This window comes from Astatotilapia calliptera, chromosome 6 (assembly GCF_900246225.1).
Source record: "Astatotilapia calliptera chromosome 6, fAstCal1.2, whole genome shotgun sequence".
Taxonomy (NCBI): Eukaryota; Metazoa; Chordata; class Actinopteri; order Cichliformes; family Cichlidae; genus Astatotilapia; species Astatotilapia calliptera.
Window position 1 is genome coordinate 26189724 of NC_039307.1, and position 12344 is coordinate 26202067.

General features: G+C 40.3%; 1 protein-coding gene across 3 annotated transcripts in view; it reads right to left on the bottom strand.

The window, feature by feature from the left end:
• Nucleotides 1-883: 883 nt before the first annotated feature.
• nr3c2 (nuclear receptor subfamily 3, group C, member 2) overlaps nt 884-12344 on the bottom strand; it is a 94659-nt gene continuing 83198 nt past the window's right edge. For all 3 annotated transcript variants that reach the window (XM_026171360.1, XM_026171359.1, XM_026171358.1), the window contains 2 exons: nt 7613-7770; nt 884-6402 (listed from right to left, as the gene is read on the bottom strand). In XM_026171360.1, the coding sequence (XP_026027145.1) occupies nt 6247-6402; nt 7613-7770 (314 nt within the window). In that variant the 3' untranslated portion in view covers nt 884-6246. The remainder of the gene's footprint in view (nt 6403-7612; nt 7771-12344) is intronic.

Below are 12344 nucleotides of genomic sequence, written 5' to 3' on the forward strand. Positions count from 1 at the left end.
CCTCAGCTGAGAAAGTGGGCCACAGAAGCCGCCATGTGTGCGGGTGCAGCCGTGAAATCAGCCTGATCCAATAGATTCTGTTTATCTGGCACGACTACAAGTGAAAGCAATTGGAAATCTGGGGGAGATTTGGAGAGGGCTGTGGATTCACAGAGAGAGAGAGGGAGAAGGAGGAAAATGAGCAAAAAAAAAAAAAGTAATACTGTCTGCTCTACAGTCTGGCAAAGCAGGCGTGTTTTCAGATCAGCCTTTAACAAGGTTAATGGTGATTTTTCTCCACAGGCGTCGTTTTACTGTAAAAGGCTCACGCTTGCCCGCTGCCTTTTTGTCATTATTCACTCTTCCCTCTTTCTGTTTCTCTTCATCTCCTCTCCTAGTGAATGGCGTACCTGCTGATGCTTCTCTCTGTTTTGTTTTCTTTACCTTATTAATATCACCGCCCACCAAATGCAGCTGTTTCAAATACATCCATCAACTCTTATAGTTTGGGGCAGGGGTATCAAATACGAGACCCAGGGGGGCAGAATCGGTCCGGCACAGACCTTTTCCTCCTAATAAAGATCTTCCCCTTGGTCATTTTTCATTTTTTCTTCTTGTTGGTCCAGAGTAAAAATGTAGTTTAATCACAGGACAGGCAACTACAAGCCAGAGCTTTTTATGTTATGTTGCACATTTATTTACTTACAATTTCAGTTCAACTATATATTAACAGAAAGAGTGAATTTCAATGGTCCGGCCCACTTAAGATCAAAGTGGGCTATATGCATCCCATGATGTAAACGAGTTTTCTAGCTTCTTCTCATTGGTACAGATTTCATCGCACACGCCTTTAAAACACACACACGCACACAGTTGCACACAACCCATAAATTACAACAAATGCTTCAATTTAATGTTTTTTTTATTAGAATCTTGCAATAGTTTGCAAACACAAGTATGGCAATATCTGCATCAAGATATACAGTAGTAACTGCTTTCGAAGATGTTTTATTGGTTTATAGTGAGGGTTGTCTACTGTATGTTTGCTGAGAATTATTATACAAAGCATCTGAGTAAAAAAGTCAATTTTCAAATTGGAAAAAGAAAGAAACTAAAAAAACAGGAAAAAAAATGTTGTATATATTTATAAGAAAATGCACTGCCATGGCTGTGGAGATATGGCTTAGTCTCTCTACACCCGAATCATTATTGTGAACAGAGAATGGTGATGATGGGACTCCACGTACAGTGACTCCACCAAAGTGTACTGTGACACTGCAGTTAGAAAGAAAAAAAAAACCAGACAAATATCCCGAGTTATCCCGAGCCGACAGGGAGGGAGTTCATTTAGGACAGCTTTGAAGATAGAGCCGCTCCCCCAAGTACGGGGGTAAGGGTTGATTTTATTGTTTGCAGTGGGCGGTGATTGATGACCATTAAGTAAACAATACATTAATCTTGCTCCTCCGAAGCATTGCCTCGACACTTGGGGGAAACACACTTACAGTCCCTTTTAGCGGAGAGTTAGGAGATGAGATGTTTTGATACCGCTCTCAGTCGGCTGTTTTAGAATTCAATTTCCCCAAAATTTACCAGACTGACTGTAGACACTCTCACATCAGCCACAATGCAACTCCACCACTGATGGCGCCAAAGCCCTTCAACAAATGCCTCCACACGTTGATTCCGGGCAGTTATTTTGAATTTGAATGCTCACTGGGACATTAAACCTCCATAAGTGTTTAAAACGAATTGCAGAATCTGCCCCTAAATAACATTTTAAAAAGGTTTTACCTCTAAAAATGATGCTTCTACCGTGACCTTTGCCGTTGTGCGAGTGCCAGGTCTGTCTCCTCTCCTATTATGCCAGCAGTGGCTCATATTCAAACACTGTGGTCTTGAGCCCCGCCTGACGGCGCCTCAAACGACACCATTCCCTGCTATTTCCTCTTGTTTCCAGTCTTTATGTTCAGCCTAAGCAGATTTCTGATTTCAACACTGGAGTGACGCTCATCTTCTTATCTAACTCTCTGCAAGCAAGCGAACAAGTGCGTGTCCCACTAAACTATATCCAAAAGTATTTATCTAAAAAATAGCCAGCTCATATATCTGGAGGACGATAAAGGAGATGGAGCTTGATAACAACATCATCTTTGCATTTTTTGATACTTTTAATTTGAAGGTCCAGAAGAAGAAAAAAAAAAGGGGGGGGGGGGGGCATAATTGAAATTGGCTGGATGGTCGGGTAAACCGCAGCTTCTCTCAGTGTGTGCACAAAGCCAAAAATAATGTTCTGTCACATAGCCGCAGTTTCAATAGTTTGTGACTTCTTGATTTTTATTGTGGTGCTCATCAACAATTACCGCCACGGATTAGGAAATCATTTCAACAGCAACAAGGATCCATCACTTCATACATCTCGTTACAAAATAAATCCTTTTTTAAATCGTGGTTTGTTTGTTTTTTCTCTATGAGTCGGGGAACAACAATGCAAAAAGTAAAAAACAGAAAAAAGATGCAGAATCAAATAATTTTACTTAATAAGAAGATAATAAATGTTCTCTCTCTAACATTCAGGTAGTAAGTTCCATAAGTCTCTCACGATGTATGATACATTCATTTCTCTGTTTGGCCCTTTGCCTGGTGCCAACCCCTTTCTTGAAATTCTCCTCTGTGATCCGACACACAGGACATGGCGAGTGGGAAACACACATTAATTTTTTTTTTGTTTGTTTGTTTTTGTCATTTTTTTTCTTGAATAGTCCAACAAGATGGTTAAAGTAGAAATGTTTTATACTACACTCAACATAAGGACTTGCTGTATTATTTACAATATATACTGTAAAACTGTAAATCAGGTGAGATAAAAAGGCACAAGTTTCCCTTTTTTTCTTTTTAAATACAATGTAAACATCTCATCAAAAAGCATGCAATAACATTTCATTTTACAAAAAGGATATCGTTTTTAGACAAAGTACTTAAATATTGTTTTCCAGCAAAATATAATTCTCTCAAAAATACTTTCCCATTCATCCTATGAACCTTTAGACAGTTTATTTTTTAAAATTTTGAATTCTTGAAAAGAAAAAAGAAAAAAAAAGACAAGAAGCAAAATAAAGAAACGGTGACAGATCAGCGTAAGGGCACGGCAAAGATGAATCGGGTACTGCATGATAATGACTGCGCAGGAGAAATTATTATAAAGTTTATGGCAAAACACAAGAATCCTAGCCTTCATGAGTGAACCGGGCCCACACACACACCAACCTCTTTGTGAATTACTGAAAAAGGATTCGGATTTGGGAATGACAAAAAGTTCAAATACCCTGCTTTGCTTTCCTCTCCCCCAAAAATACAGTATCGAATGACAGTCGTGATCCCAACAATGCCAACCTCCAAGCAGTTATGTAAATAAGTAAGTAAAATCACCTTGACTGATTTTACTTACTATCTTTTTACACCAACGTCCAAGCAATTAATGACGTAAGTAAGTAACAGCCCTTTTCCACTAGTACCTACTCAACTCGACTGACTCAAATTTGGTTGTTTTCCATTACAATCGAGTACCAAATACAGTACAGTAAGTCCCATGACACAAACACAACACAACAATGGAGGATGAGCTACCTGCTGCTCGGTCTAGTTCTTTTTGTCAAACTCGAGGACCACAGTGTTGTTTGTTTGTGTAGCCATTTTTCTCCTTGCTGAGTTTCAAAAATTTTGGTGAAGGAGTCGCTGTCATGACTTGTGGAATGACGCCACTGGCTAGGCAATCAGTGCCATGTGGCCTGTTGATGTAACATTTTCGGTTAGCCTCAGAACAACCGCCGAGAAGGTACTAAAAAAAGAACCTGGTAGCAGGTACTACCACCTACTCGAAAACCCTTAAAAACCGGGTCAAGTCAAGCTGAGTAGGTACAAGTGCAAAAGGGCTATAAGTAAGTAAAGTTACTTACCTACTTACTCTGTTATGCCAACTTCAAAGCAAATAACAACACAGACGAGACCTCAGTTGAGCACGAGGCCACAAATACAGCACGCGGCCACCCTGATGTGGTAATGATGTCGTCTCTAACTTTAGGCCGGGGTGACCATGCAGAACGTTTTGCTCCCCTCCCCCACCCCGCATTATCACAGTTGCTTATCGAAACAGAGAATTCCTACGAGCTGCACTGACGCCTCATTTCACATTGTATCTTCTCTGTGCAAAAAAATCTAAATGTGGAAATAGGATAATCCTATAACATTAATGCATAATACCCACGCCGAAAGAGCAGATCATCTATGCACATGCTTGCCAGGAGGAAAAAACAAAACAAAAAAACGCACACGCACTCCATACACACATGTAAATACACACTTACAGGGCACGAAAAAAAGAATAGTAATATTCACACACCAACCCCCCCCCCCCCCCTCCCCTTGCACACACGCGCACTCTTTTTCTTCCCCAGCGACTCTGTCGTTTTTCAGTAGCATCATAGTAGTGTTCCACAACCACCCGGAAACCAGTGGGGTGTGAGACGAGCTAATGGTCCAGATGACTGGGCCTCGCCATGCTTTTAAAATAGTAGCACTTGGCCCGAAGATAGGGAAAAAAAAAAGGAAATAAGCAAAGTGAGGGAAAAGTGATCATACCAACACATCTTCATCAAGCTCTCATCGTCGTGTACCTTAAAAACGTCTTCTGTACAACAGCTGAATAGAGTGTGTTTTTAAGAAGTTAATACCTGTACACATCTGCCTGGGGTTTGATACGTTAGCTGTTTTTACTGTAAGCACTGCAAAGAGTTAACGCTCCGTCTTGGATTATATCGACTTTACAGAGTATGCGTGTTTGAACTGCGAGCCCACGTGGCGTACTGCATGGACTGTTCTACCAAGTTACTGTACATGTTATGTTTTGCCTGGCTTTTGTAGAAACGAAGCACCTTAAATGTAAAACGACTGGCTTGTCAAAAACTTAAAACCTTTGCAACACACGTTTCTTTAAAAAAAAATGCTTTTTATTCTTTCTGGGAAGAGTAGATAAGTGTCGGTTCACAAAGGGCTGGTTTCGCTTCATTGTGAGTAAAAACAGACATTTGGACAGCTGCTCTGGAGATAACACAAATAACAGCAATTACTATGGATGCACCTCAGTCAAATCCATTACCAGCGGACTGTACTGAAATTGTTTCCGTAAATGCATTATGTTTTTCCATCCCGCCGCGCTCCTGACCATTTCTGCACAAAGGTAAGAAGTCTCTCGTCAATATTGTCTTTAATTCTACACCACCATGCCTCTAAAATAGTGACTTTATGACATGGGAGCATCACGTGCAAAGCTTTCTTTTACGCGAGAGAGAGACGTTTGTGTTTCAAAACAGCTTTAGCTTTGGACTTTTGCATATTAGTTTTGATTGTTTGACTACACATTTTAACTTTGAAAAAGAAAAATCAGCATGTAAATGTCAGCGATGGCTTATATGATACCGATTTTAAAATTGAACCTTGTTAAATTTGATGCGACTATTCAGCTTATGATGATCCTTGTATAGCCCTTGGAATATATTCAAATAGACCTTTGTCTATTAAGTCTAGATTTTCTGTGCCTCCTCATTAATGTCCTTTTTTTTTTTGCCCTGCAGTCTCGTCACTACACTGCAAAGCAAATGTAAATATTGGCATAATTTTTTTTCATAGTGCTATTATCTGTGAAAGACTGCATAAGCCAGAGTTAATATTTGCAACAAAACCTTTTCTCTAGATTTGTAAGTAAGGGAGTCCCATTTCTAGTGCATGTGGAGTGCACCTGTGCATTTTGTGTGAAGGCATGTGGACAGTTAAGTGTGTCGATTTCCCTCTACGTGTGTTTCTGTGTGTGTGTAGTGAATGTATCTAGTGCGCCCTAAGAAATGTATGGCTTTATCTCCATAGAAAATACTGTTATCGTCTTTGGGGCAGGGGGACATTGGTGTACTTCGGGATGCTTTGTCACATTTGTCACAAGTCCTTCTCGGTGTGTCACGCTCGGCTTCTCAAACTATCCGCAGCTCTAAACCGCTCGTGGTGACTGCAGGGTCAAAACCTTCTCCCCCAAACTTTCTCTTTTTTTCTTTTTTTTTTCTAAATCTTTCCATCCAGTACGAGGACGCTGGCATACTGAGCGACACGGTGCGGGCCAGCAGGACGGGCCTTCCCAGCACATTTCTTCTCTTCCCTGAACTTTTCTCGCTCCTCTTTTTCGAGTTCTTAATGCCGCTTCTGTCCCATCTGTGTAAAGAGTCACTTCTTGTGGAAGTAGATCGTGTGAGTGAGGCCTGACTCCACCTTTGGTATCTGGTCACTGATGATCTCCACCAACATTTCGGGGAATTCCACCTTCAGGGCCTGGGACTCACGAAAGGTGTAGAAACAGAAGTCCAACAAGTTCCCCACCAACTGGACACCACAGAGAGAAAAATATGATTATTAGAAACATAACTGGGTTTTTTCCACTTTATTTTCTAAATTCTAAATTATTTCCTACTTACCAACGTTGTGCAAAAGTCTTAAGCCACCCCTAATTTCTTTATATTTAGCTAGAAAAACGATTCCACTTTTCTGAGTTTGGAATTCCATACATTTTGACAAGATTCCCAACACCACTGGCTCTAATGCAGTCCAAAACCATGGCTGGGCCCATTCTCTTAACTTTCTCTATATATACTGATGACTTTAACCATAAATGTCATATTTGGATTCATCTCTTCATCAGACGTGCTGAAAGTGTAATCTGTTTCCTTTCATTGAGAATGGCTTCATGACAGCGCCTAAGGATACACCTCAAACTGGTTCATCTCTTGTGTTTTACACTTGAATTATTCACAGGTACACTCATTTTCAGTCCGCTTCTTGTACCGACTGAAAATGAGTGAAAAAGCAGCCAATAAAGGAAGTTCAGAAAGCCTGGAGAACAATTGCTTAAGACCACTTTAAAAAATTGCAAGAAAGTCTGACTCCTTGGAAGCAAAATATAAAGACGCAATACTTTCACACAGTACTGTACATGTATATTTTTTAACTGTGTGTAAACTGCAACTGAATTTCACTGATTGTCTTTACCACTTGGGGGCACCACTGATTTTTGTCTGGGCAGCCCTTCTTTAAAAGAAGGGTCATCTGCCCAGCACTAACCCCATTCACTCAGTCATTAGGGTCGTTGAATCTCTATGCCTGCTCTCTCTTGCTAACGCTCACCTCCAGAGGCTGTGCCTACACTGTCATTCTCCCACGCACTTGTTGACACATGCATTTAAAAAAAACAAAAAAAACCTCATTTTGCACATTTGCTATGGTGACCAGTGTGAACTTCAATAAACTGCAAGCTGATATCGATCCCCTTTTGTTCCATTCACCAATACGAGCCTCATCACTGCCTTTTCCAAAATAACCTTCCCTCAGGGAGAAAATGGGATGTAATAATCCTTATTCCAAGCCACGGCACCATTGAACTGCTAAGTAAACACATTATCCAAATCCACTATTTTGCCATTTCACTGAGAACATTTCCAGTTGTATCAGAGCCCTAAAGTGCATAACTAGACTGCCAAGGGAAGGCAGTACTGTATGCAACTGGCAAAGGGGGGGGGGGGGGGTCAAGGGTACTTACATCATGCATGGCGTCCAGCAGCTTGGTGAGCTGGAAGAAGCGCTGCCAGGTTTGGCCGGAGTTGTTGGTTGCTTTTCCCACCGAACGCCGGAGCTCTTTAATGTAATTAACCCTCATCTCCTCGAACGCCGCCTGGTTCTTCAGACCCTCTTTGGGAACTGGGAATCAGACAAATCATTACGTCATTGATATGGATGCAATGACTGTACAACAATTATTTGAAACGATTTAAATTTTAATGACCCAATACTAGCAATGAGGACTAAACAGTGCAGACTTCTCTACTTAAACCTGTTAGCCGTTTTGACATGACTGCAGGGGACTTTGTACTGAACAGCCAAGCCTGCGATTCCATTAGACATATACAGGAAGAAATATTCGCCTAATGTGTCTCTATTGTGCTCTATCTGGGCTACGCTGAGAGCTGCTGAATGCTTTTCAGATAATTAATGGTGTTATCACAATAAATATTCAGTGGGCTGTAGGGTTGGTTTTAAAAAACAGCAATCTGAAGAGCAAGTTAATGTTCAATTTGTCATCTGTGGTTGTATTTTAAAACAGTGAGGGCAATGTGTTAAAGTAATGATCAGGACTGTTGGGTGACAGTGTTGGTTTTCTTTATATTACTTCTGTATTCGTTATAAAAGTAGTCAAAAACAGGGGTCTTTTAAATAGTAAAAGTCAATCCCACATTAGAAAAACGTAGTTATCCACATTTTCACTCATAAACATAAGACAACTCACACATAGAGTTTTATTTTTTTTAGAAAACACAAGTATTACAAATAGATGCCTGAAGTAATTTAGAATGGGCTCATCTTGTAATTGTGGCTCCAACTCCACTGTTTACAATACTGCTGCTACTGTAATCAGTAATGGCCAACAAACTGTATATAAAAGATGGAAACAGGCATAAAGATGGACATAGCTACCATGAACCATCCGGTGGTTTGTGAAGACTCAATTTGAGGTTAGCGTTTTCACTATTGCCATTTTAGCTTCAAAAAACATATGTGATGAGGAGGGGTGAATGTGACTGTGAAACCTCCAGCTCATTGGCTGCTGACTTGTCAATCACATGCTGTTAGCCAACGTGAAAGTTTCTAAACCTGCATTCTTCTTAATGACCAGTAGGGGGCAACTCCACTAGCTGCAAAGAGATTCCCCGCTCCTCCGCTCCCAGTCACCGTGACCTCAGTAAGCACTTTTGTGCTGACATCAATCACTAGTTTTAAGTGTTACTGAGTAAAACATGGAGATCACTTTGTAAATGATGATAGCCAGTAGAGTGAAAAAGGAGGATAAAGTAAGGTACTCTTCACCGTGTGAATGACGAGTCATCAGCCATTGAGCATGCAGTTTCACAGTCAGATCCACCCCCGTGTGATGGGTGGTTTCTCAAAAGCTACGATGGTGATAGAAAAAAAAAGCTCATCTTGAGGTTGTAAAAACAGCTTTAGTAATCAGCGGTTGACACGACAACATCCGTCTTTCACATGCAACTCATTTTGTCCCCCCCCCCCGCAAAAAAACCAATCCAATGTTGGTCGGGTTGTGGTTTTTACAGCATTCATTCTTAGCTGTTTGAGAATTCTTGAAAACACCAAAAGGGAAGTTGTTTTTTTGTTTTTAACCATTCATAGTAACTCCGCTCAAAACAAAGCACATTACTAATTAACTGTGACTGTTTTCCTGTCTCGCATGTTTCTGAATTGATTTTCCTGTCGTGCTGAAACATGTGACGCATTTGAAAAATGTCTGGAACATGCGTGTTAAATATGATTTGCAGGTAATGGGCTAAGCCATGCACATCCCGCGGTATGTTCCTTTAATGTGCAACTGTGTTAAGGGTAATTAGAGGTGCTTAGTGAATTATGCTCTGAAACCCACACAGTAGCCTGTTTTTGCACATTTTTCCTGTGCTGTTGACCTGAGCCTATTTAGCAACTCATTACAACCACTTTCACCATTTCAAGTAGTAATTAGTTTCCATGTGTAGCAGCTGGTTCATGAAGGATGACAGATATAGTGAAAGGCATTGATTCAAAGTTATCTCAGAAACAGTGAGAGCAGAAAAGGAAACAATGGTGCTTATGTAATTTAAAGGGTCTAATAATTTTGTTAGCCAAACCTAATTTATTAAGCGCAACGTTCGGCGCCCGGAGCTATTAAATAACGTCAACCTTTCATTCTCATAATAATGACTTGGATTGTGGCACTTAGAGTTAAAAACTGGTCTATTAGAAATCTAGATAATAATGAAAAAAAAACCAACCCACAGTAATTACACCACGAAGATCCATTTAAACATCTACAGTATCATTTTGTCTCATTCCGTCTTCCCACCTGTGCAAAGGATCATGTCATGGATACATAAAAAAAAGCAGTACATCCTGGGGTTTTAGAAAACGAGCTATTCAGTTCAATTCAATTTGATTTATATAGCACCAAATCACAACAGCAGTTGCCTCAAGGCCTTCCCAGCTAAAATGATTTGAATACAATCTGAGATGAACAAAAACAACACAATATATTTCACTGTGCCATTACTTATTTAACACAAGTAAGCAAAAACTACAAAAGCGGTGTGCGCAATACTGAGTACAACCAATGACTCAACAATTTGTAGAAGCATCTTAAGCAGCAATAACTTGAAGTCCCACCACAGGACTGTTATCAGGGTTGAGGTCCGGACTTGGACACCTTGATCTGCTGCATGACCCAGTCTAGGCCAACCTATAGCTGTTGGACAGATGGCCTCATATTTGACTCTAGAATACTTATACTACAGGAGAACAACTATAAGGTGCTCGGGACCTATGGATCCAAAACAAGCCCAAATCATCACTCCTCCACTACCGTGCTTGACAGTTGGCATGAGGTGTTTGTGCTGATGGTTTCACCAAATGTTGCACAGTGGACGTTGGCCAAACATCTCTACTTTAGTCTTGTCTGTCCAAATGACACCGTTTGAGAAACCTTGTGGTTTGTTTGGATGCAACCTTGGAAACCTAAGCTGTTCTGCTTATTTTTTTCTTATTCACATGACTGTATGCATGCCTGCTAAACCTCTTAAATAACATTCTGCTGCTGCCATACAAAGACACATCTCACCTCTCAAAGCTTAAAAATCAGGTGTGCTCTTTGAGGCAACATCTTTAGTTTTCCTAAAGCCAAAATCAAAAAATGATGCTTTACAACACAGTAAGGCCTCAAATGAATACAACATAAAAGCTGCTGGAAGGTCGAGTGTGTTTTGAAAATGACACGTTGATTTTGATATTTCTAAAATATGTCAGTATTAATGGTGCCTTCGCAGATGTGCAAGTTACACATGGTAAGGGCAATAATTAACTCTGTTCCACCATCACTGGCTTTTGAACTACACAGTCATTCATAAACCAGATGGTTCATCTCCTGTTTAGCCTGGAGGATGCAGCATCTGTTATTTTCACAAAGAATTAAACAATTTTTTATATCAAACCAAATGACAGTTTTCTGTTTCACTTCAGTCCTTCTTAATTTAGCTCAGGACCAGAAATGAAGTGTTTCTGGATCTTTATATAAATATACATGTGTGTGTGTTTTCTTTTACATGATGGGTTTTGTGAATGCACAGACAAAAATATGTTGCTTAGGTCATACAGTGATTTCTGCTACAGAATTATGTGTTTCTAATACACTGGTGACTAAGGGCTCAGAGATCATGGCCAGTTAATACCGGTTGTCATCTTTGTCACTTGCATATAGAGATTTATTCAGTTTCTTTTAATCGTTTTACAATATTATGCACTGTAAATGACATCCCCCCCAAATTCTTTACAATTTTTATTTTGAAAAATTGTATTTTTTAACTACATGACCACACAGTCTTTACACACTGGTGAACCCCTCATTATCTGAAACACTGTCAGCCTCTCAGAACGGCTCTTTTTTTCCTACCAAATCTTGTTAATGACCTGTTGCTAGTTAATAATTACCTAATTACCTACTGAAACATGTTCAATAGGAACACGTTGCTGGCCTCAAGCTCCAAGCATCTTATATGAACTTTAGCAACAACGATCAGCTGATAGGGCTTGTTTGAATTCTGCAGAGTGAACAGCCACAGGCAAAGCCGGCATCTTGTCAGTCAAAATTGCAGGTTTTTTAAAACAGATCTTTGAGAGTATGTATTTTGGTGTGTGTGTGCTCCTTCTTGTCTCTTTCTATGTAATTCTTTTCATCATACTTTTAGGTACAATCACCTCCAGAAAACAGATTGTACCCTGGTGCTGTGATTTCTGTGCTGATTTCATGGCTGACATGATGAGAATGTGCTAAAACCCTTGGTCGCATTTGGACCTTTTGTTTTTCTCCCACTGACCCACATACACCCTGATTAGAAACTGACCTGGCATTCAGGGGCGGCACCATGACCGGCCCTGAAATAGGGCATTTATACCACTATAAATGATGTCAAATTGATTTTTGCTGCAGGTCGAGAGCACCTTCAACTGGGCTGCATTTCTTTTTTGGGAGTTAAGACGCTGCACCGTGTGCACCGCAACCACCGAACAGCTCTTTTTCTTAATGTGTTTCAAAGGAAGCAGCGCATATCTAATGCCGAGAGAAGATGCTCTTAGCATGCGTTTCGCCAAACTACGTGCATCTTCCTGCTCTCGGTAGCTACATGCCTAACTGACAGGGTGGCTCTTAGTTTTGATTTACTTCCTGATAGTAACCAAGTTTG